Source organism: Nesoenas mayeri (assembly GCF_963082525.1).
Source record: "Nesoenas mayeri genome assembly, chromosome: 3".
NCBI lineage: Eukaryota > Metazoa > Chordata > Aves > Columbiformes > Columbidae > Nesoenas > Nesoenas mayeri.
The window spans coordinates 38,373,568-38,400,957 of NC_137544.1; the positions used below are offsets into that span (position 1 = coordinate 38,373,568).

The following is a 27,390-nucleotide window of genomic DNA, read 5'->3' on the forward strand; positions in this document are numbered from 1 at the left end:
ATTACTGGACCGTCTACAGTGATGGATTTGTTAATATATACTCAAATAATCAATTTCTTTATAAGTAGCGTGTCATATTTTTGAAACCTCATGAGCTATGAAGACTAGATCCAGTCTAACTGACTTTAGAAAACAACCTCAACTTGTTTAATAAATGGCTCCAAACCATCATTTTACGTATCATTTCTTCAAGGAGAAGATTAAAACAGGCTAATAGTCTTCAAGAGAGTGGAAATTTTCTCTTCTGTACAGAAATACAGTCTCAGTCAAAAAACATCCCATATTTTGTGTCAAAATGGTAAACTTGGACTGCTGCTGTATTCACAAGTGTTAAATATTTCCTCCCAATCACAAATGGGAGCATTACTTTCTGGTGGAACAAATATTGAAGTATAGGATTGAAATATACCCTGTCTTGAAAACTAAAGACCAAGATTTCTTCTGAGCAAAGTGAGAAAATTCAAAGCCCATTAAGGGAGGAGCAAAGGCTTCTTCCTATTTCTACTTGCTTCTGCCTGGCATATAAACCCTGAAAATGCCAGAGGCTCCTTTAGGAAATGAATTATTATTGACACAAGAAGAATGACCCGGCCTCTCTGAGTGGCGGCGCTGACATCCTGAGGAAGAGCTGCATCCGATCGACAGAACAACGGCAGAAAGGCCCCACTAGAGCTCTGGTGTCCTGACTCGGACACCAAACAACAGCACGTGCTCAGGGATGGGGAAAAACGGAGCAATCCCATACAACATTTTTTATAACTACTCTCTCAGAGACGACCCATTTTCAGGCTCAGAGACCTCCTGATGCGGATGTGATTCAAATCTAATTCCTACCTATTTACTGATTTTTGGTTTCCCCTGCATGAGCTTGCCTGGCTCCCCAGTAAGACCATGTAAAACCTCTACCAGCTGTAAGAGCCCCCAACAGAGCGTTCCACGCCCAGCCAACCACACTGCAAGAAAAACCACCACCTTTTGTTCGTTCTGAACCAGCTTCTGTTGGCTTCAAACCCTTGCTCTCCCTAGGGCTCATACAGAGACGGTGAGCAACCAAACCCCATTGCTTCTATGCTGCTGATGGCTTGATGTGCTTCTATACGCACAAAAAGACACTCAGCTCAGAGGCTATTATTTCACATGTGCAGTTACTCCACATTTACCTCCATAGAGGTTTATGTGCTGTTTTATCACTCAGTCTTGTAGGGACTTACTATAATTCTCCAGATTTAGCACCAGCCCTTGGTGATCCAGCAAGAAAATGTCACTTTACGGTTCATCCCATTTTCCATCTTGCTTATGTGCAGTACAGGCGACTCCCCACCCTGGTGAGGGCTGAACAGGATCCCATCCCTTCACTCCTACTTTTTAACCAAGTGCTTATCTGTGTAAGAACCTTTTCTTTCAAGTCTCACATCTGCTTTAGTTTCTTCAAGTGTTTTTTTTTTTTTAATTAGAAACTTTGACAGAAGCTTTCTGGAAGTCTTAGCAGGGAATACCATATGATCCTTAATCAAATGATTTTTGATCCCTGTGTTGGAGATGCATAACTTTAAACAGGCATGCAGTTTTACCCAACTATATCATGTTTACCCAGATATCATCTACTGTATTCCTTATTATAGTTTCTACTCCTTTGTCCAGTACAGTCATCAAGCTTAGAGGCCTTAATTCTTCCCTGATCTTCCACGACACCTGCCCTTGCCCTCAGTTTTTTTTAATTAGCATTGCATTTTCTACACATGCTTCAACACTAATGTGTATTTTCCCATATGATCTACTACACAATTTTTTCAAACTCCTTTTCCAAGACTGGCAAGTTACATCCTCCTAAAAGTCAATAAGAAACCCACTTCACAACAGACAGGAACAACTATTCCAAGATCAGTAATGAAAAGCAGTGTTTCAACAGGACATACCTGTGATTGCACTGCTGGATTCACAATTTTGACTCAAGTTTAAATAGAAAATTAATTGGCTGACTTGCTTGAAGGGAAGTGGAGGAGGATTTGTTCTTTAAGATGAAGTTATTTCTTGCCTTCACCTCTAGAACCAGCACAGTGTGAAACAAGCCTCAGCTAAACACTTTTGCCCTATTAATAAGAAAATTGAGGAAAAACTATCCCTACTGCACTTTGAGTTAGACAAAGAGATCTTACCTAGAAATCAACGGGAATAAATATACACTTTTGACTATGACACTTAATTTGACCATTGCCAAATAACACCCTTCTCACTTGCTATACTGAACACCTACTAAAGGTAACATGTGATTCACAAATATCTTTCCAATACAGTTACAAAGGCTTTGATGAGCTATCAGACTTCAAAGCTCATATTAAGAACAAGTTATACAGCCCTACCCAGCCTTCTTCTGTTACCATGAAAGACAGAAACTCACACGAGAATTCAATCAATTCAACCACTAGTAATCCCTGAGAAGGAGATTATTTTTTCTAACAGGTGATTCCATACACACGATACAGCAGTAGTTAGTTCTTGAGTTTGAATGCTAAGTGCTAAATCAATTTCTTTAAAGATGAGCTGGAGCCCAACAAGAATTCTGCTTGTTAAGTATGTGAAAACTTCACCTTAGATGAATCATTGCATACTGCAGACCTGTTCTGCCTGAAGTTATTCTATATTCTAATTCCGAAACAAAATGTGAAGCAATCTGTCTGAGACCAAGCTACTCCCTAGCATTTTAAATATAGCATTCATAGCAATGATATCCTCATCACCACCCCCCTGAGAAATATGCACGTACATGACTACTTCTAACACATATCAGATCCCATATGATCTTCAATATAAAGTTAATGGTTCCATCTGAAACCTTTCAGTCTAGCGTAACCACAGAAATTAGAACTCCACACCAAAAACATACACTGACAAATCAGAAACTATCTCAAATAGCTTTAAAGGATTGGACTAGATGACCTACTGAAGCCCCTTCCAACCTAAATAATTCTACAAAGCTCTAATCTCTCTTTGGATGCTCACAGGTTGCGTATAGGTTGCACTTACACTAGTTATTTTAATTTGCAAAAGTAATGAACTTCCAAAGCAAACCCCCTAGTTGTTCCTACTTAGTAAATGTTAGATGACATAGCAGGGCAGCTCTGGTGCACGCAAACTGGATGCCATTTACATAAAACCAGACTTAAGTTTCACTTTGGGGACACACCTACTGCACTCGAGCCCATAATTATGGACACCAGAGTCCAAGGCAAAGGCTGTCCCACTGCAATGTCACCCAGCACCTACCTCACACAGATCAGCTTGAGCCGTGAAGATATCCCACAACATCCTGAAATCCCACTTTGAAGAAATAATGCTGTCAGTGCTTTCAAGTTGGTCAGGAAACCCAGCCCTCTAATTTCTACCAACTCTGCTACTCATGCAGCATCTACTCAACTTTTCTTCTATCTTTGCATTATTATAGTCATCGTTATTGTTATTATTAAAATAAATAATGGCCCTTTTGTGGCCATTCCCTCCTGGCAGAACCCCAGCTCCTTTGTTTCCATCATACCTTTCTTTTTCATGAGAGTACTATCAATCAGTATCACCTTTGCTCAAGACGATAAAGTCCAGGGACAACAGATGTGTCAGAAGTAGTATGGCAAATGTACCCCTATTAGGAAGATCTTGAACTTCAGGAAAGAGCACAATAACCAACCTAAAATTCAGATGTACATCCAACACCTTGGGATGCAGAATCCTTATTGAAGACAGCCCCACAAAAAGCACATCCTCTGGTACCCCTCAGAAGCTGCTGAATCTCATAAATTCCTGACCCTATACTCAACTTCATAGGCTTCAGTGGGTCCACTCAGCTCACAGTTTGGGATTTTTTGTTAGACCCCAATGGGCCATTTTAGCACTCCTGGGCAAAGTTTTGGGTTGCTGGTCATGTTGAAGCCCAGATCCACTGCCCTGTCCCAAAAAGTACTAAGTCCAGTTGACCCCTTCCTCCACAGTTGCCCATAGAGGGGACAACTCTTTTTTTCCTCTCCCTACAGGTCACGAGAAAGGCTGGCCCTCAAAGTTCTGTTATTTGAACTTTAGCTGACACATTTCTTGTAGGTTGCAGATATTCCTCCCACACAGGTTTTGGTTTTGCCTAAAGCCATGTGTCTTCTCAGCATTTGGCTTCAATGGGAGATTCAGCAGAAAGCTGAAATCCTGGGCAACGGGGATGTTCACTGTCCATAATGAGGATGAAGTTTAACTCTGAACAGCTCCTTTCACATGGGGCAGACTTTGCTGCTTAGTATTTCGTAGGAGGAAGAGTGGGGTTGGTTTCTGGGACTGCATTCTGGGCAGGCAGTCCGGGTTGTGGGGTGTTGCTGACTCACTATGAAGACACCCACCTGGAAGACTGAGTAACTTCAGTCCAGACAAAACAAATGGTTCATTTATCCTAGTGACTGAAAAGGAAGAGGAGGTGGGATTACCAAGAGAGAAGTTCATGTCTCATGAAGAGGAGGAAGAGAAGATTTCCTTGACAAGCGCGGCTTACAGGCCTACAAAGCCTCATCAGGGAGCTCTACCTCCTTCACCTTTATTAAATACCATTCTCCTCAAGTGCAAGAGCAGCTAACATGGGTCACCTTACACTTTCCATCCTCCATGACTTCTCTCTCTCCTTTCACCTCCAAATGGCAGGAAGGTAGCACGTAACGCAGCTCCTTCTCCTACCAGGTACAGTGCTGCTTCTTGCCAGCTGTTCCTTCCCTCGGGAAACTGGTCAGACCTGGCCCTGCAAGGCATCCACAGGGCTGCTCAGCTGGCAGCTGCGGGCACACACCAATTCAGAAAGAAGGTTGGAAAAAGGGCACAGAAGGCCCAGGGAAGACTTATTTGAATACTCATGCTTGCCCAAGAGGTACGGCAGGTTGAATACCACTGGAGAACGATGGCTGGTAAGGTAGGAGGGGATGGGGTTAATCAAGACAGTCCTTTTAAATCATCAGACTTGGACCAGATGATCCCTGTTGTCCCTTTCAGCCTGGTATTCTATGATTCTATGATCAAACATAATTTGCCACATTGCAAATTTAACCACACTGAATATGCGACAAATTGCAATTAAGTATCCTTGAACAAGAAATATAAATATTAAATATAAAACTTTACATGTCTAATAATTTTAAGTTTCAAAGAAGTTACCTTACTATTTCATATTTTAACACGAAGAAGAAACTTTTGTCATTACATAAATGATATTCTGATATTTAGTTAGACTTACTTAGCAGGATGAAGACACTAAAAGCATTTTAAGAACATTCTAGAACACTCCACATTCACAAACAGTAGGAAATATTTATTCTGCTGTAATATCCACCCATTTCCATTACTAATATTCTTCTGAGTTTTAATTAAATTGTTTACAAGCAGCTTTGTATTCAACATGATGCTAAAGCTTTCACGTGAAAAGAGAAAGTTAACTCCTGCAAACCTATAATAACAACACATCTGCTCTTCTCTCCCACTCAAATCAATGGTTAAATGTTTACTCTGAAGAGCTCTACTTAATTCTCAGGCCTCTTAATATCCATAGGGCACCTGCTGCCCTACCCAGCCTAACAGTTTGCATTCAGCTGTGTAAACATAAAGACAGAATGATTACCCAAAATGTGTTTTTGTTTTCTTGCACTACAGACCCTGGATCATTTAAATGAACCAAATGGATCGATTATAATCCATCATTTCAGGCCAGACCTTATAGAGAGATGAGCCGAAGAAACAGAAGTTGCCAACATTGCCGACGGATTACATGAATAAGTCATATCAATGGATCAAGAAACCACAAGATGAAAGGCAACCATTGACTCAATTGTATAGTCATAGATTTTTAAGACTGGAAACCATTATTGGGCTCACTGAGTCAGCACTGCTGCATATAGGACAGAGGTCAAACAATAATGTCCATAATTAAGCTTATAATTCCTGTTCAAATTACAGCACACCTGTACGAAAGATCCCAAGTGATGCAGAAACCACAACATATACTTAGGGAAGTTACTATGGCCATTTATTACACTTGTGCTTAAAAATGTCTGATTATTTCTACACTGAATCTTGCTAATGCCTTATTTTAGACTGAAGCCCAGCTCTCCGTGTAATTACTTCCCTTTTTTAAGATAAAATGACTGAGTCTCAGGGAACAGGTAATTTTCGAGTTGGCTAATGTACATATCTTTATACTGTAATTTCACAAAATCCTGTAGAAGACTACGCAACAGAACTGAACCTACTATTCTAATATTCTTTTCACTGCTTACGTATACAGCAGCATACAAAAGAAAGTGTATTTATACTTTGTATTCCTTTGCATTGCATTGAAAGGTGTTGATAACTAGCTGAAATAATTATTTTCAGGTTCACACCTTTAGCTGGGACTTAATACATTTGCTCCTAGATATACAGCCCACATTTGGCTATATTCAAGCATCACCATAAGACCAAATGATCCAGGTGAGCCTACATGACTGATCTTTTGGGAAAATAGAAAAGTTTGCTGGAAAAGTTAGAAATAGTAACAGCATGATTGTAAACACCTACACACACACAAAAATTCCAAACCCTATCATTAAAACCTTCAAGAGCAACACAAAATGATTATAAGGCAGTAAAACAATAAGATGCTGAAGCTGAGATATAAACAATATTGGTTGATCCAAGTTTGGAGAGTCTGAAGAATTCAGAGACAACTAAGAAATTTCTATCAATGAATGTAATAGATGAAACTTTGACAAATGCAGGTCAGCCAGGGAAAGATGTGTTGCATTGTATTGGCTATACAGATTCTACTAAGAAAAGGTGCTTTAATTCACTCTCTTCAATGGCACTAAGTGTCTCAAAAATTATGAGGAGTCCTTTATTTAGAAAACCAAATCAAATATAACCAGTACTGCTTTCTTTCCTGTAGATGCTTGACATAATTTCTGTATAACCTCTTAAAATGCTAAAGCGGGCAGTTTTTTATAAATATGAATCAATTGCCCCTATCCTTATAAAGGAAAGGCAGGAAGAAAGGATTTGTAAGCACTCCTATGAGTGATGAAACTACAAGAAACTCCTGGGTAAACACCAGTGATTTCCAAACACTGGTCACTTGTGAAAGGCATTTTCACAGTGGAATGAATATAAAAGAATCTAAACACTGAATGGAAAATCTGTTAGAACACAAAAAGGCTGCAGAGTTTTTACCACTTCAAAACATGACCCAAATGCTTTCCAACTTCATGCAAACACTTTCCACACTTTGTATCACATCCTTCACCTGGCACACCCTGTGTCTAACCATGGACAGATGGCCATGACGTTCTGTCTAAAAGATGATGACCAAGAAAAAAGAAATTCCTCCCTTTAAAAAAAACCCCTCTTTTTAACTAAAAAGAAAAGAGAATAATAAATGCTGCTTTTAATGCTCAGCGTTCTAAATTACTGATTCAAACCACCTGAACAATAAAAGAGCTGCAGTCCTCATTAAACATCACCTCTTTGCCTGGTTCAGTGATTTGATCGGAATACAGAGACATCCTGATGCTCAATAAATATTTGATCAGCTTGAAAATAAGGTTGTTAATGAATTCTGAATATTACGCAATGTACTGCTCTCACATCGCAGAAAGCAAATCTGTAGACAGTAACTTTTAAAGCTCAAAAAGCTGGGGAAAAGACAGGTCCCTTGGCTAAGATGAAATCATTTAGTGTCCAAAACCAAGTCAAAAGAATGACAGAGCCCACTCCCGATAATAAAGTTTTTAATAACTCATTAGTTGATGGTGAAGTCACCAGCTGCTTTAACTCCATGTAGTCAAGCAGATTTGTGTCATTTATTCAATTCCTCCATTTTAAAAAGGAAAATAAAGAAAAATATTAACCTATGTTCTAAGACACAATAACTGGTGTATTCCAGACATTTTTCCTTTACAGGGTTAAGAGATTAAATAAAAATTATACTTCTTAATACACTAGTACTGGTCAGCAAGAAGTGGCAGTTTTTATTGTGAAAATTTTGTTGTACCACAATTTGTCTCATGAAAATGTGACTTGAAGCTCTATGAAGTAGAAAGAAAATGGTTATAACCAAAATGACTACTGAAATATTAAGCTTTACTGCCATAGCAGACTGGAAAGCAAAATAAGCCACTAAAACGGACTCATTGAAAAAGTGCTAGATTGTATTTCATACTAAGGATTTTAAGATTTGAATGCAAATCAGGTTTAGAAGGTTAACCTGTGTGCAGAAACTAATCTGTTAATATTTTAATGGATATTTTTCAACCACTTTTTTTCTGGAAGTGCCTCTGAAATCCACGTTAATGCAATATCTATATTGGCCTTCTTTGGTAATTATTGGGCTAAACGTCTTCTATGCTTGCACTTTAATTTCGCTTTATACCTCTGGCTTCATTAAACATCTTGTTTCACAACTATACTAATATCTTTTCTCAATATTCCATTAAGCAAGGAGAAAAAAATACCAGGAAATTTTCTTCATAACTGATGTCATCTACATATTAATCCTATTAATATTTGATAAATGAAGTTCGGTTCACAGCCAAAAATCCATGTTTATAGCAATCAGAATGCAGCAGCCACAAAATTACTGATTGCTTCTTTTCCCGTCCGTCCCTCCGTGTCCTCCCTCCAGCACATTACTGTCAGCCACAGAAACCTGTTCTCGGTCACTTCTGTTTGTATTCATCCTTTCACTTACTATTAGGATCTGGAACTAGAAATTCCAGCATCTGGTCTGAAGCAAAAAGGAAAAAGTAAATGGCTTCAAATTGCTGGCTAATAAATATATGGTCTCCAAAGGACTAACCAGTGTTTGCCATCAATTCTAAATTCTGCTTTTTGCACATTAAGGTAACGGTTACCAAGATACATACTCCTACCTCTGTGACAAAAGAAATGTCCTAACAACAGAGCTTTAGTCCCCATGGTAAAGGAACCGGTGATGGTCCACGGCTGCTACTTGACACAGCTTTATATTGCTATTGATTATTTTGTAATTTTCTTATTTTACACCATCTATTTTTTATAACCTCACTAAATATTTGCTGTGTAAGTCTTCAGCAAAAATTAACGCAATAATAAAAGCAATCAAGACACTTCAATTTTTCCTTCTGTTGCTTTATTTCAGTCTCTTTATTTCACTTTGTATTGCTAACTTGAACTGAGATGGCCTCAGTGTGTAACCATAGTGTAATTTGTCATCAGGATGACAACGTGACTACAGAATACTATTGTATTTACTTCCCCAGATGAAATTTTCTTTCTAATTGAGCTTCACAACTCACTAACAGCCTTAGATAGAAATTAATATAATGAAAAAGATCAAATCTACATATTTTTTCCTCAATAACCTTTTAAAAAGTACCCTTTAGTTGATTATATGTCATATTTTAAATGTTAACGTTCATTCCACTGTATGTTTAACATGACTTTATCCAAATTCATCTCCTGAGGACTGTTTAAGACATTCCCTCTTAATTCCCAGATACAGAAGCTGCTAACAGAAGATGATGAGATGAGTCTGAAGAAGGCTGTTGGGACTATCAAGATAATACAGAAGCACTCCTGGCCCCAGTTCTTTGCCCTTTACTTTTTTTCCTTTTAGCCTCCTAAAATAATGCTTATTATTCTTCTCCTCTCCCCTAGTGACACAAAAAAATCTTTGAAAGAGCCTTAGGGGGATCATCTTCTTTCTTAATCTTCTTTTCACACTTCTACTGTGGAAAAAAAAACCTTAGTTGCATGAAGCCAGTGATGCTGGAGGAAACATTAATTTTCATTGCATAAAGGGCTCAGTGCAGTTGCTTCATTGTGTCACTTGTTTTATGAACCTTACTTTTTATGTCTCTTTACATGCTTAAAGCTTCATGAATATTCGCCTAAACCTCCTCTCATTTCTCAAAGCCCAACGGCCCAAATCTCTCCTCACCTTCTGTCCTTTCATTTTTTACTACCTCTGTCCCAACTCAAGCTCAAGTACAGTCAATTGAATTTACACCAGAGGGAGAGGGAAGTCAGTCTCTCAAAGGGACTTATTTCTTTGTCGATGGTTAGTTTGTGATCAAAGGCTCTGAGAAATCTCACAAAAGTTGGGTTGGATCAGCAGGAAGTACTCAGTGCTTGAAGTCTGACAGCAGAAGTATCCCCGGTGTAACAAAAGAATCTCCATGAAGTGAGCAGCAGTTCTCTCGGCTGACTCACCGTGATAACCTGATTTGGAGGCTGGGTAATTTATCAGTATTAGAGACCACATTTGCAGGAGTTACAACCTGTAAACGTAAGGCTTCATCATAACATTGGTTTTGTTGACATTTTTCTTAAGCTACAATGATAATCAGTATTACCAGGGATAATATTTCAGCAAATCACCTTACACTTTGGGAAGATTAATGAAAACTACCAACCTTAAACAGAAAGATGCAAAAACATCTTCCAAAATACTTCTTGAGGAATGTCAGCCTTGGAAAAAAGAATGAAGCCTGACATCAAGAGGCAAACAGTGGGCTAGAGCTTTAAACTAATCTGAACATAAGGAGAAATGTACAAGTACAAACTAAGAAATTGCAGCATGCTGGTCCCAGACACACTCTAATTTCTCTTTTTAATTCCAGAGCTAAAAAGCCCCTAGAGCTGAACAGATATGCATGAAAGATGATGCACAGAATTGCCAGCAGGATTTTCTTCTACATGTTGCCAAACGTATGTTACACAAAATTGTCATTAAGGGGTAGCTTATTACATTTTACAGGGTTACAAATCTCCTTGAATTAAATATTTATGAGTCTTGCCTGGAATACTAAATCCTGTGGTATTTTATAAGAAACAACAGAACTAGCCTTCTCAACTACGAATTCTAATATATAAATTATAAAATGATAAGTTTTAATCATATTAAATGCATCATTATATATGTAGATTAAAATAGCAAACCCCATATTTTACATCCTTAGTTACACAAGAAAACATTCATAGAACATGAGCATAAATCCAACCAGAAGAACTCAGCATGTATTTCACAATGCTTTCGCTTTGCAAGCTGATGTACTTGGAGATGAAAAGCAACATGGAAAAAAAAAAAAAGTACATTGAAAATATTAATATGTGTTTTCTCTTTCAAGTCTGCTACAAGACTAATACAATTTAAAATTGCATTTTCTGGAGAGTAATTTGGATAATGAGAAGGGAAAATTCCTCCTCTAAGAAGAAAAAACAGAGCATGCGAAAGGAGACAAGGAAAGGATCCTGCCCACACCTTGTGAGAACTTAATTCTTGTAGTTCTGACTTAGGAATGAGCAAGTCAGTGGCTCTGGGTAAGAACAGGTTAAGTTGAACGGGGTAGCCATTTGCTGAGCACTGCAAGTAAAAGGGAAAAGAGTTGTAGGTTGTATGTAAAAACAGTCACTCAAAGAACTCCAATTACTGTCAAGATTCGTTGCTGCCCCTCTTAAGAAGCAACATTCTTCCACTAAAAACAATGGTTCTGATACTGGTTGGTAACCTTGTCTTTTAACCAACTTGAAAACACAACAAAGCAATAGTTTCGGACACATCAGATTTTTTTCCCCCTTCTACAGAGCATGAGCACACAAATGCTGATCAGACATGCAACACAAGATCTCTGGTTTCAATACCGGGATTGAGCAATTGCCATGAAGAACCTCTTCCAACTTCTTGGCTGCTGGCAGGGACCTTTCATTCTGTTACTGGCAAAAAGGTTTCCGACAGTTCCTAATGTCTGTTGCTTTTTCTCCTTTCCCTTCCCTTAAATGTTTCCTCTCCTTCAATTACACCAAATGTTAAACTAATGGTTTTGGTAGCTGCTCTGAGCAGACAGGCAGCTGAAGGTGCAGAGAATTAGGGGAGGAGCTGACTTTATCATTTGCAAAAACAAATGCCAACAGGTTTAGCAGCTTTTAACACTGCTACAAGCAAGGATGGGGGTGAGAAGGAGTGGTTAAGCATAGCTTTTCCACAAACAAATGTAGAATGTATTTCAAAGACGGAATTGCACTTCTTAAGACTGCTCCTCACAGGACCAACTCCCCATCAAGTCGACGCTGAAATGTTTGATGTGCAGTCACTGGACAATTCTTGGAGAAGCAAGCAAACTTGAGCCATTTCACAAGAAGCATTTTAATATCTGATATTCCTCTAAAAGGTTTTTCAACCTACTCAGTTTCCAATGCATCCTTTTTGCTAATGTCATAAAAAGACAACAGTCCTTCCTTTATCCTCTAGAACATAAAGCTTAATATCACTGTCACAACTGAGAATGACACAGGGAAAAAATATCATTGGTTCAAGCAAGAATCTGTGACAACACCTCCAAGATAAAGTACGTTTATCATTCCAGTGCAAATGTTACTCAAACACAAGGAGCTAGTAACGAGCATGCTAGTATGAATTCTGAAACAATGCATTAGATTATTGTGAAGCACCATCCTATATGTGAAAACAACTTTAATAGAACCCTTCAAAAATTTGCTTATAGAAGAGTGAGAGTGGAGAGGTACAGAGATGGCAGCAGAGTGAACAAATCCACCTACTGTTGATCCAGCACGTTCTCCAAAAGCATCAGAGACTCACACAGAGTTGCACCGCTCTTGACACCACAAACCGTAAGTATCATGCTCACTTTAGGAGCTGTCCTGTAAGAACCTTTTCTGCTGTATACAATGTCCTCAACAGAAGGAGAACGTGACTATCACAAACCAAAAGCATTTAATAAGTTATTTCTTGAAATTAAAGGATTCTAAAGCCTGGACAAGGAACATGAACCATACAAGTTAGCAGATGGGGAGTCAGTGGTTTTGGCAGAAAGATCTAGAAATTTAGTTCAAGTGGAAACCAAAGACATCTTGTCTAAAATAAAGCTATTAGCAATTATTGTTTTGGAAGTTGAGGGAGGATATTAGGTGAAGTATCATTCCTTATTTACTAAAATACTAAAATAGGTGGACCAGAATTCTAGTGGCATTAAACAGACAATTCTCAGGTCTTTAGGCTTCCGGGAATATCTCTCCCTCAGCCACATACATACATTTGTGTTTTCAAAATGTGAAATTGAGAAAACCTCTGAAAAAAATGCATTTCAAAAGGGGTATCAGCTCAAGTCGTGACAACTACTTATAACTGTTGCAAACAGACATATTACAGAATAATTTGCTGCAAGAAGGTATCACAGAGAACCAATGTTTTAGACTCCCACTCGGAACCGGAGGAAAAAGAGAGAGCATTTTAAAAAGACACTCCAGGAGACTAAAAACTAATGAGAAGAGTGGTATACAAAGGCAAAAACTGTCAACTGTTCATTAGGAACATAAGGCAAGCAATTTTGTCTTAGGGGTGGGTAAGAATACTGAATGGTGTTTAACTCACTGCATCGCTCCCCATCATCAGCCTCTGTACAGGAGACACACAGCGATGTTTAACAACTAATATTGTTCCCTAATTCCTTATATTCAAGCATCTGGGGATCACATCCACCTGTATTTAAGTATGTGCAATCTTGCCTAAGAGAACTGTGACTATATGTGACCACAATCAGAAATTTTAAATGCAGGAGAAACGCAGAAGCTGCCTGTAGATCATTAACTGTTATGGCAATATCACGGTAATAAAGAAATGCCCCTTTGTGGAAAGCTCCCAAGTATTTCACATCTCAAAAGCACTTCTTTCATCCTCAGAAAAAAAATGGCTTTTGTGATCTATCCCTAGGCCTGTAAGCTGATTATTAAACAGTGAGGTACCTCACGATTTGATTTAAAATTTTACTGCAATCTAAAATTCTACTCCAGTACCAGGCAGATCTCACAGCATAAAGCCATTAGCTACACAGCCAAGTACAGTTTTTCCTAAGACCAGCAAAACTCTTCTTTACTTCTTTACTAGCTGTGGGTTTTTTAATTAACCAAAATGTAAACAAGCAGAGCAGTATATATCCGGTTAAAATCAAGCTGGAATATCTAATCTAGTCAAAAGCATTATTTAAAAAACCCTTGCCTTCTGGATGCTGTAAGTTTTAATAACTTTTTTCCTCCATTTTCTTCCTGGCCAGTCCAGTTGCCATTAATATTCATAAGAACTGAATTAATATACATTTGCAGTGAGACACTGCAGAGTTTCAGATGCAATGGAATAACACCTACCAAATTTGATAGACAAAACCCTACTTCTTTTGAAGGCCTAGCAAAATATACAAGCAAATGTCATGGAAACAGAAGCTCTCTCCATGGTAACATCATCCCTGGTATGATAGTTAACAACTCTCATTTCCAACACGCTCCAAGACAAGATATTAATTTAATTCAAATTTACATTTGGTATTTGTTATATAACACTCCATATATCTAGCTGCTGTAAGGATTTAATAAAAACATTAATATTTCACAAGCACGCAGTATCAAAGCCAAAGCTGAACATAAGTATAAGGGCAAACTGATCAACTGTGACAAAGCAAGTCTGAGTAACACTGTGTTTCGGAAAAAGAACAAGACACTGATGGCAGCATAAAGAATAATTATATTGCAGCTCTTCCCCACTATGCTAACTGACTCTGTGCAACAACTGCCAGATGTGCAACAGCGTCTTGCACAAAACACACAGAAGGAACTACAGAATAAAAGGCACAATTCATAACTGCAGCTCAACAATCCTTGTCACCTGCCTTTATACAGAATTTAAAACTTTTTATCAGCCAACCCGGCAACCAGAATTCTCCAAACCAGCTGAAGACCCTTACTAGCATTGTAGCAGCTCCTCACAGACAGACCGGCTTAGTGCACAGCAATCAGAGCCACAGGAATTATTTTCAAAGAACAATTTATTTGACAAATTAGGTGCCGTTTGTGAGCTATCTGTATGCAGCTCCCGACTCTGACGAGAAAGTGTTCTGCACATTTATTCTGTGATGATGTTTGCGAGCCTATTTTCTGACCTGATCACTAGTGCTAAGTTCCACTTACCTGTCACTAGATACAAGGCACATGGTGCTACATGCCCCTTCACTCCAGATACTGGAAAGGGACAGCAGTGCAAATGTGTAAGAAAAATATATTTCTCATAATATTTTTGCAAGTAAAATACCAGGTCTTGCATAAACAGGTACAGCAAGCATAGAAAATACAGTTCATCCTGCAGAAGTCTTAAAATGTGAACAAATATTCACAAAAATAGTCTACCTGGCTGTTCTGGCTCATATGCAAATTATGAAAAGTCCATTCATGTTCTCTTCTGGTTCAAATATTTTAATGAAATGCAAAGTTTAAATCAAAACCTGTAATAAAAATTAAAGCATTGTGACTGTATTACTCAAGCTGTCTAAATATGCAAAAAACCCTTTTTTGGTATCCCTCATCTGAAAAAACTACACAGAAAATCTTCAGGTTTGTTTGTATACCTAATCATTAGAAGCAAGAGGTACATTTTCTTCAGGTTTAGTACATGGAAATAGTATTATGCTTTATATTTTAGAGAGTGTTGTTGTTTTTCCTCAAAAAAATCAAACACATTCTCCCAAAAGCATGTTAGTGCTCTGAAAAAGTCTTGAAGGTTTCAGAAATACAATATACCTGACATGGTCCACTACACAGATGTTTATTTTCCTGACACAAAAATCTGTATTACCTAAAACTGATACTTTCTTTTTTTCTTTAGTATTCTGTAAGTAACACACAAAACAATAACGCTTGTGTCTACTGTTTTTTCGTATTTGGCCTTTTATCCAGCCATGTAAGGGGAGAAAAAAGCAAGCTCCAAAAGCCAAACAAGTCTGAATTTGCTTTGCTTGACTTGATCCAATGCTAAGATTGTTGCAAAGGAACAGGCTGCCTAAAAACGAGCAAAACCTCACCTCTGCCACTGTTTTCTCTAAGTAAATTTTCTTTTTCTTTCCTTCACGTTTGCTCACCACAGTATGCATCAGACATCTTGCAGAAAAGATTTACATAGAAAATTGGTACTTCACATTTTATACATGAAGACAAAAGGAACAACCTTGAAACTGTTGTTAACTATACAACAAACTTTTTTTTCGTCTTTTCTGAGCTCATCCTATGAGCACTGGATCCTGACATCAACTTCCATTTTGCTAAATATTGGACTGTTTCCAAAACTACACAGAATTATCTTTTATTCTTCTGTTGTTCCTTTTGCTCATTACCAGAAGAACAAGCCATATTTTCCCTTAAGAATGGCAACATCAATTCACAATCTGACAAGTCCCTAAGACACACATTTTAATTGCTCTCCTAAGTTAATAGTTCTCTCCAGAGAACCTCGTGTTACATCAAACACATATTTTGTTTCAGTGGTTGGATGAATATACAGATACAAGATCTTCTTGGGATTTCCAGCAGAATCAAGCAACCTACTGTTTGTCAGTTCAAACTTGGCAAAACTTTCAGACAGCATTTAACAAGTGTACCAATTGCTTCTTTAATGAACAATTCAAAATGCACAGAATATCTGCATTTTGGCAGGCTAGGATATTTCCAGCTAAGACTTCTCCTCATTTTTCCCTCTAAGAACAAACCAGCAGGTATGTCACATTTGTACGTTCCTCTGTCTTGGAGCAAAGCTTCAAGAGTAACACGGAGAAGATACGAATTTCATTTCAGAAATACAATTAGCAGCATTAAGAGAAAAACATGCTTTTTCTTTAATAATATCTGCAGGAATTATGGAAGCAGTTTTCATCTGTTCCTTATCTCTAACTTCTGCAGTTATGCAATGAAGTCGGGCACTGCCCTTCTAAATGTACTTAGAAGAGTATAACCTGTATGATACAATCACATCTAAATTATTCAGCATGTATGTCAGTGGAAGACAATGGAATTTTCTTAAAAGCAATTTATAGCTTTCATATCAAGGCTCAAGACTCCCATTTTTAATCATATGTTAATGGACTTGGTTCACCATTTTGGGAATGTCAGAAACTAGGAGAGCTGATGAATGGAACAGGGAGCACAATTGCAACTGAAACTGAAGTTACTGGCAGCCAAAATGAGATCAAATTATCACAGCTGTGTTCTGTTATGCTTCCTCAATACAGAATACTATTCTGCAGGCATCTCTGAGCCTTGCAGAGCATACTGTGTTCTGCACAGTACAGTGCATGTGATTACTTCAAATGTGTTGTCACCAAATACACAGTTACCTTCAAAGATTTATCTGCTAATACCTGCTAGCAAGTAAAAGACATATTTTGATAATTGCAAAAATTCAGTTACCCAATTGCGATATTGATAATCCATTTTAAAATTTACTATTTGCAAGAACAGTGACTGAGTAAACATTTTGAACTAAGAGAAAGTAAGAACATTTCATGAAGGATCTTCATGGAAACTTAAGAGGTCTGTTGGCTGCCTTGTTCTGGCATGCACAGGAAAAAGTACCAGGAGAAAACAATTGCAACAAGGCAGTTATTCCAGTAATTTTCCTAAATCTTTCCTGTTTGATAGAAAGAATATAAATGAATCATACAAGAAGAATTCTCTTTGTTCATAACTATTCTCAGACCCAAAGAAAAGAATTTTCATTAAATACTTTCCACTATATCTTCCAGTTTCCAAGTCATTCCTGATCTACCAACTTCTCAATCCTGGAAAGATTGCTGTAAAACTCAGGAGGAGCAGAAACACTGTCATGGAGACAACTGAGCACTTGATTGATGGCATCTTGTGTTAGAGATCAAGAGCTCAATCAGCAACGTGGATGATTCAGTAAAGAGTTCCCCCTGACATGAAGCAGGACCCCTCCTGGACTTCCCTATCCAGCCATCAGAGAGATCTGCTTTTCAAAGCTGATCCACTTCACATATAAATAAACCTAATTTGTGGAATACACACTTACTCTATTAAAAGCATGTTTGCTTTGCAGAGGCTGAATAATTGCTTTGGTCTTCTCACCTATTGCATTTATAGTATATATTCCTAACATTTATTTATTTCTCTCAGTTAGAAGGAACAAAAAATTTGACATAGCTGGAAGCACAAATGAAAGTTCACTCAACAAGCTCCTTGGCATCTGGCTTTGAAGCAAAGCAGCTATGCAGAAATCATCCTTGAAAGCCTTTATGAATGATGATTCTGGCAATCCTAATACAAAATATATCTTTAGTTTCCCAACACTTAGAACAGTAGTATCCACAAAAAGCATCTTTTTCATCTCCTAAACAATACATACACCAACATCACCATATTAATGTCAACTGACAATCCTGAGGATGACTAGTACACGTAACGTAAAATGTAACAAAGATCTTTCCTGCCTAATGCCATTGGCAGGCAGGATGATTAAACTGCACAACAGAAGTTCAAGAGCCTATTTAGATGGCTCCCACAAATGCAATTCACTGCCTGAGAAATGTGAGAACATCAGATGGAATAGGTCATAAGCAAACAAATAACAGTCCCATTAGAGCTTAACACTTTTCTTAGGTAATCAGACTCAAGGCACTGACATCTATTCAGGCAGACATAAAAAGGAACTATCAAGTTAAACAATTTTGGCAAACAGAATATACATCCACATCTCTAAATGTATTGCAGGACCAATAGCAGGAAGTTCAACAATGAAAACTTTTGCTATGCCATTACCTTTCCATATTCAGACCTAAAAATAACACATAACTTCCCTCTTCTTTTTGGCCATTTTTTGCCAAGTGTGGACACCAGGAGTTTGTACTGTAAGAAATGTTCAAATTTCATGAGGTGTGAATTATCTCAGGTTCTTGGAAAGTAAGTGGAAATGATAAAAATCTACTATGTTCAAAAATCATGGCACTTTAACATGGGAGTCTAACAATTTAATTGAGTGCTAATTAATTTAATTAGACCTTACTTATGGTGTTTAAGTTAGCATTTCTGTAATCTTTTTCTCCAATTTCTTGTTTTCTGATTTAGAAAAAAAGAAAAGAGATCACCTCAAGACAGCAAAGATGAACTTGAATTGGCATAAAAATTTCACTTGTATAGTCACAGAAAAACACTCAAAGACATACTGTGCATTGCTAATAAAAGAGTATGTTCATAAAGCACATGATAGAATCGTATATTTGAGATATGATTAGCTATTTAAGAGACAAACTGCAAGGAACATTGCCATGGAAATTGAATGTAACAACTATTCATAGGCAGAAAAGAGTTGTAAAGCTCAGTGGTATTTCAGGAGACTGACAACAAGTTCTTTGTTATAGGAAAACCTACAATGGCACAGAAAGTGCGCACGGATGCAACAACAGCATCCCCTGACTAGTAACAGATTCAGTCACGAACATCCCCCGTGCAGAGGAAGTCACATTTAACAATGAGATATTCCAAAGATACATGAAAGGTTTTGGTAGTGTGGATCAACACAAAGACAGATGAAAATTATTCTCTCCAGATTCTCTTCCATTCTGCTACAAACTCTAGAGAAAAATATAAGGCAATCTTGGCATCTATGTTAAGGAATCGAGGTGCTGAGCCCTTCTCTCTGGGATGCAGTGACAGGACACACAAGAACAGCTCAAAGCTGCACCAGGGGAGGTTTAGATTGGACATGAGGAAGCATTTCTCTACTGAGAGGATGGTCAAACACTGCAACAGGCTTCCCAGAGAGCTGGTCAATGCCCCAAGCCTGTCAGTGTTTAAGAGACATTTGGGCAATGCCCGTAACAAATTGCTTGAACTTTTGGTCAGCCCTGAAGTCGGACTAGGTGATTGTTGTAGGTCCCTTCCAACCAAAATAGTCTATTCTATTTCATTGCCTCCAGATCTTCTATGAATCACCACAAAATTAGAAAGCTAAATACAGAAACTTGTATTTTAGAAGAAAAAAATTCTGTTGTATGATTCTTCCCAAGCATTTATATATTGGCTTTGCTACTGAGACCATCTAAAGCCATTATTTGCTATTACAACAGAAATATTTAACAATAATAAATGCCCCATCACAGGTAAACATGATGTCTGAGTGTCAGAAATATGCCAGAACTGACTTCATCTATGTATAAAATTCAGAGGGTTCAATAAAATGTATTCTGTGGAAAGAAAGGCTTATCGATCATACAGGATTATTTCGGAGAAACTGGCACTGTTCAATGAAACAAAACATGGCCTTTTGGAGATATTTTATTTGGTGGTATCTTTTGGAGATATTTCATTCAGTGTTAACTTGAACTATTTTGGATGAACTTTTACAATGACAGAAAACAACACAGCCTATTATACAATGGGAATAGCACAAATAATTAACAGGCACCCAAGCATTTCAGATCACCACTAAGTCTGCCAAGGAAGGGGAAGAAAGGTATATTAAAAACTTATGCAATATGTTGGTCAGTAATAAAAACCTGTTAATTATTCTCCTTTCATTTTAAAGGCTATGCTTTTTGTTAGTATTCAGTAGGGAGAGTTATGTGCTAAATAATTCAGCCATTCCTTAAAAAACATTTATCTTGGAAGAACAGAGCTCATCAGCGGACCTTCCTTCTTGAGAAAAATCCCAAACCCACACAACTGAACTTCATTCCTCATCCAAAATAGGAGCATGGAGAAGTACCAAACAGAAATCATTCTGAGCCAATGCAAAATCACAGAGCTCAGGAGGCAAAAAAACGGAAGAGAAGATAATAAATTCTTTCACGAGCTTGCCCCAGATGCTCAAAAAGCATCATTAGGCTTTCCTAACTGGCCAGCTAGCCTCCTTTGAGGTGGCTCAAGTAAGAAAATAATTCCTACATCACTTTCCCAAGCGAGGGAAAATAATAGTTCTACCCAGCAAGAAAGTCAGTTATTAAGAGATTGCTAGCATCAAAATTAGACAGTCTGAGATAACCTAGCAAAGGTGCGATTTAAAAGGCAGATAACAAAAGTAATTTTACTGATGAGTGGGCATGGGTCAGAGAGCTGATTCTGCCATCAGAAGATAAGACGCCACTTTTGAGATTTCCATTAAAAACACACAGGCTGGCAAACTGCGTTCTAAAACAAACGTAAGAAGTTGTTTGCTGTTTTGAAGTAACCTTAGAAAAAAAGTATCGAAAGCTTCCAGTCTTTACACAAGCATTCAGAATCTGTGAATAAGCTGTTTGGCTTTTACCTGCAAACTAATTCACTCTTTGTCTGGGGCATGATCACAGGGCAACCTACCTGTCCATGAAGTGTCCTGCTGGCCTGTTTCACTCCTCCTAATTAGCACTTAGCTTCGGTCCCTGCTCTGCCAACCTGTTACACGTAGAGGGATCAGAAAGCTGATCAGATGGAATGGAGCTGACTTAGCCATATGGGAGTTATATTGGTAGCACCTTAAATGGATAGAAAATAATGCAAGGAAAAGAAGCGTTGGGGTGAAGCAGCATGAAAGGGAAATCAAAAGGCATGTGGGAAATGGGCTGTTGGATAGAGAGGATGCATGAAAAGGAAAAGAGGAAAGGAAAAGAATACAAAAGGAAGAAGAGAAACAATAGTAAGAAAAAATTGTCTTATATTTGTCTCTCACCATGGAGTTGTTAGAGAACGGTACGTTAATGTAAGGTATATGCAGTGGGGCACCATGAAAAACACATCACACCAAATCACCTACAAAGCAATCTTACTTTATACATGGCACAAAACCCTCCATCACTTCTACTAAACATGCTCTTCTCATAATCTGTGAAAGCTGTCAGTCTCTGGGAAGGGCAGAAGGGGGAAGAAGAAGGGAGGCCTCAGCCACTGCCTTTCAATTGTCATTGTGAGAGCAAAGCTCCTGTGTACTCTGGGCAATAACCAATATAAACAACTCAGGTAACTGCTGAATTAGTTAGGAATAATAATGCTCAGTTAGCATGACCTGCAAAATAAACTAACTTGTGCAGGCAGAAACAATCTCCTTAATCCTTAACGTCGTTTCTACCATCACCAATCACAGTGCAAAATAATTTCTGCTTCAATACAAGAAGCTTGATATTCATAACACGAGTTTAGTTTGGAAGAATAACAGAAGAAAATAAACACTATTATATTTAACTGAAACCCTAGATTCAGTACTAAAAATTTCCACAAATCTCTTTTCATTAAAGAATACCAATTTCTCAAAATGAACTAATTCACAAGGCACTTGATGCCAAATCTCTTCAAATCCAAGAGAAAACTGAGAAAAGCCAAACCTCTTAGATGTTAAAAGCATAACTCCTATTCACAAATCATTGTGGGTACTTTGATTTTTATTTTAAATTAGAATTAAACCAAACTTAAAACCAAAATATTCTTTCTGCATCCATGCTGACTCCCAGTACCAATGTTGCCTATAGCTCATGGGGAATGTATCCATACACTCCATACATCATCAGGTCTTGATGCCTGTGTCTAAGACCTGAGATCAAAAGGAACACCTCAGAGCAAACTGAGATGGAGAGGAGACCTCATCGTGGTCTACGGCTTCCTAACAAGGAGAAGAGGAGGAGGAGGCACCAAACTTATCTTTTTAGTGACCAATGACAGAACCCAAGGGAATGTCAGGAAGATGTGCCAGGGGAGGTTTAGGTTGGACATGAGGAAAAGGTTCTTCAGCCAGAGGGTGGTAGAGCACTGGAACAGGCTCCCCAGGGTGGTGTCACAGCCCCAAGCCTGATAGTGATCAAGAAGATACTGGACAACGCCCTCAGACACATGGTGTGAACTGTGGGGTTGTCACATGCAGGGACAGGAGTTGGACTTAATGACCCTTGTGGGTCCCTTCTAACTCAAGACATTCTATGATTCTATGAAACATGGAAAAAGAAAAACAATCAAACAAAAAAAAAAATGAAACACAACACACCACCGAAAATACTTTCAAGCAGACTGAACTAATACGCTCAACTTTCTTTATATTGAATAGTTAACTTCTGTGTTCTGCTTTAACTGCAGGGTGTTTCAAATAGGTGGACCCAATTTGAAATCGCTGTATCTCTGCAACCATGACCATCCATGAATGGAACTCTCAACGCTGGACGCCTGTCCCAGTGCACAAACAGCCTCTTGCCTCAGCCATTTGCGAGATGACAACCCCGCAACTGCTTTGAAATTGGATCCATCTTTTTGAAACACCCCATATCAAAAGTATGGGAAGTGTGGGTATTTTTCCCCAAAAATTTTCCTGTCTGTAAATGGTCACGTTCCACTGATTCCAGTGATTTCTGCTGTCACTTTATCCTTCTTTGTGATTTTGCTTCAATTCCTGTCTACTTTTGTTTTCTTCTCCTCAAAATGCACAAGAGGCTTCAAGAGCTCCCAAAAGATGTTCTTAAATTTCCCTGGTCTTCTAAAACTCAGCATCATTTCTGTCTCTCTCTTTTTCTGCAAGATCAAATATGTCAATAAAAATGGTTGCTAAGAATTGTTTTCTCTGGATATGCCATGGTCTCTTCACTTGAGACAAACTGGTTTTACAAAGGTTTCTAAGTTTCACCATGACCAAAATTCAGGCCTCTACCCCGATAAACAATAGGAATCATTCTCTGGGAAATGATGCAATACACCACACATATAACTGCAACTATAATACAAAAAGAAAAAATATTTCAGTTAGTATTCTCAAGGGATCGTTTATGCATTGTTATACTCCATATATATATATATTAATGCCCTCTGTACAACATAAAATAAAAAAAATGCAGTGTTGGCTATCTGTATCAGCTTCACGCTTTTCAGTTGATCAGCCTTAATACTTACTTCCCAATTCACAGGTCTACAGTAATTTCTTCTGCTCTGAATATATTATTTATATTTTCTCCACTACAAAAGCTATTTAGAAAACTGCACATTGCTTAACCCAGGAAAATCAGTTTAATAACACATACAACAAACTTACATTCCATAAATCTTGAAATAATACTGAAATTTGAACATTAAATTAGACTAAACAAATATATCTTGTATTTTAAAGATGGAAAACCTTTACAAGCATTTATGCAAGAAAATGCGCTCTTTGTTGGGTTATAAATTTCTCAGTACACTACATCAGAAAACAGAAGCTCTAGAAACACAAAACATATCAGCTATTCATTTCCTGTAACAATATTAGAGAGGCAAATTCTTCAGTAATTTCATTCAAGTAGAAAAGGTAAGTTCAAATTTAGCTGTAGTAACTCTCCATAGGTGAACCTCTCATATTCAGGAAAGTAGTTCTGAGAAGCTTTGACAATTGCTTTAGATGCTAACAATATTCTAAGATATCATCAGGACGTCTTATGGAGTACATGAAAGTATGAATTTTCTTTATCCTAGTAGTTCTGGTGGTCTAATTGCTGAGTTTGTGGTTAGCTGATGTAGAACTTGCAACAGAGAAGAAAGGTTAACTTTATTTCCGAATAGGAATGTCATAACCCTTGCTAAGATCTACAATATAGGAAGCACACCAGAAAAAAAGTGTTATCTGGAAAACTACATACAAATGTTTTCTGAGAGTAACTGTAAGGGCAGAAATATCTGTCAAACTTCAAATAATAAAAAAATAATTATTTTTTTAACAAGCAAAGAAAAAAATCAACATGGATGATGTTACAGTCACTACCTATGCCGATATACAACACACACTGCAGTACAGCCATTCCATCAGAGTCAACAGGAGCAGCAGTAGGATGGACGAGGCCATTCTACTGACTTGCTTTAAAGTCACCCTTCCTGCTTGAGAACCATTTAAATTATAAAATAATGGCTGTCCGCAGTTATTCTGGTGACTTCTACCCACCCTACTCATACACCTTTATACTGGCAGACATGACTCAATAATATATCGTGCTTTAATTGCACTAAAACAACATAAGCCACAAATTTTAACTAGATTTTAATGTGTGAACATCCTCGAGAAAGAAAAATAATTAGTTTGAAAGATTCACAGAACTCATGCAGTCAAAAAAACCCCTCCTTATTTAGCAGTATGTCACAGTAAACACAGGAAAAGAACATGAGCTGATTCCTGAAAACTACCATCATGGCTTGATCCGACGTCACACATACTACAAATTAAATTGCAACCAGTTGAATTTAAGTAGTATGAAGAACTGGAAAAATTAGAACCAACACTGCAAAGTAATCCTGACCAAAACAAAGATTAAGCAGTAGATGTGATGATGAGTGAGGACGGTGAGAATTTCATTTGAGAGTGAAGGGAGAAAAATGCATTTTTACGCTACTTACTCCTGTAGGTTGAAATATCAGTCCATCCACTTCATGGCTAACTTCTCTGGCAAAGCTTCCTTCCAGGAGCTGCAGAATAAAAGGAAAATAAACCTTTTTTAATGAAGAAATATTTCACTTAGAATATGGCACATCAAAGCAGATTATACACTAGTACTGCAATCATTTGCTAGTAAACTGCTTATTTATGGTTTAACATTAGAGCTGGGGAAATCTCAACATAGACATTTAGAAATAGAAGAGAAAGCTTCAGCAAATTAGCAGTTTTTAAAAAGGGCACTCAAGGCTGAAACAAGTTTCAGGGAGGCAAACCCTTACAGTTCTATTTGAGGAAAATGTTTTTGTCCAAAAAGAAATTCTGAGAAACCAAGATGATTCTATACACTAAAAGATGAAGAAAATACAGTTCTGATATAGGACACCATAGTAATTTGTGGTCAAATTAAAACAAAACACAAAACCCAAACAACAAACAACAAACAAACCCCCCAAACACCGACAACAAACCAAACAAACGAACAAAAGCCCACACAACTCGCCACTTTTTAACATGCAAGTAGCACTTACTTGAGACTGAAAGAAACTATATACTGAAAAATATTACAGGGCATTATTCAAACTCACTAAACAAATTAATGAAACCAGCCAGTCAACAGTTATGAGAATTGATGATACACTTCATGTTAAATTATGACCTGCCTAAGGAAAAGCAAATAACCAGTGAGAACTACAACTGACAAGTAATAGCAAAATTTAGGAGAATTACCAAAAGGCCTCTTTATTAATTTCAATTTATGTTTTACTGTAGAGACTAAGAACGTGTCCTGAAGTTGTAGGTGCTTTTAGTAACATTTGAAATATAAGTAACCACACGTGTCATAAAACAGAAAATACAGAACTGAGTAAATCACAGTTAGTTTTAAAAGCAACATTTTGGCCTAGACTGTTAACTTCAGATTATTTGCTTTGTATACGCCAACTGAACTCAATGACCCACAGACTAAATTATTCAAACAAGTATCAAACTCTGCCCTCGGTAAAGGGCAAAAGTATGAAAGGAGTTGAGAATTAACATTTGTATCTCTCTGTGGGCTGTACGACTCAAAGCAATGCACTTAAAATGCATCAAAAGGCTGATGGCCAAATATTTTAAACACTAATAATATAGCACGGTATTTCATTTAAACCTGCAGTTGTTTGCACAGAATAATTGATCATTTTGCTATTAAAAAAACCTAACTTTTTCCTTATCCACATAGTCATGAGCATATTTGTCCAATGCAATTGAAAAACACACTCCATGAGAGTACTCTCAAGTGCTAAAATACATTAAGAATATTTTATTCTCAGTGAGAAATCATGCAGTGAAGCACTGCTTTTCAGTACAGAAAGCTCAGAGTTGGAATGTGAAGTCGTAGCCTGCATTTACCTATTATCATTTGGAAATGTACACCTGGGGCTCACGATCTTCTATCAGATGTCTATCCAAAGTAAGAAAAAAACAATTCACAGTTCATTGTTAATCTTTGCTCCAGCAGAGAAGTGTGTACATTGGAAAACATTTAAACAAATGTTTAAAAGTTAAAAGAAATCTACACAAGCTAAGCCTTCTCCAGATCACTTGCAAGGTTACTGCATGGTTCCAAAACTGATGGGTCAGTGGGAAATCTGTAATAAGAACACACTTGATACTTACAAAAACACATGGGAAAGATTTCATTACATTCAAGTACCAGAAGAGTTTATCAGAATACAAAAACCCACACCTTTAAAAATAAAAGACAAACGTCAAATTAGCTGAGACTGCACTTTTATACATTTCCAGCTATCTTATTGAAAGGTACTAACCAAACTGGCAAACAAAAGCCAATCATCTTTACTTCTTGAAGGAATTTGAGGGAATGCCTACTTCAGCATTGGAGCTTACATAAACTGCAGTATTTACTCTTTCTCAAAATGAAACTTAAGGATATAGAAACAATTGTTTAATTTGGAGCACTATTACAGTTTCATAAATGGGGGAAAAATGTAAATTGAAAATTTACTATTTCAAAAAACATTCTGGTGTTGTTTTTCATTCACTACTCCACCAGAACAATTAAATGCAAGGGTAACCCTCTTAGCAACTTGACATCCAGTTTCAGATCTGAACTCATTCTCATGTTGGACGTCCACACTATTCTTATTAAGACATTTCCTACCAAATGCCCATTA

At 37.6% G+C, this 27,390-nt stretch overlaps 1 protein-coding gene across 4 annotated transcripts in view; it reads right to left on the reverse strand.

The window, feature by feature from the left end:
• RNGTT (RNA guanylyltransferase and 5'-phosphatase) overlaps window positions 1–27,390 on the reverse strand; it is a 183,020-nt gene that overhangs the window by 64,894 nt on the left and 90,736 nt on the right. For all 4 annotated transcript variants that reach the window (XM_080341800.1, XM_080341803.1, XM_080341802.1 and 1 more), the window contains one exon: window positions 25,177–25,245. In XM_080341800.1, the coding sequence (XP_080197926.1) occupies window positions 25,177–25,245 (69 nt within the window). The remainder of the gene's footprint in view (window positions 1–25,176; window positions 25,246–27,390) is intronic.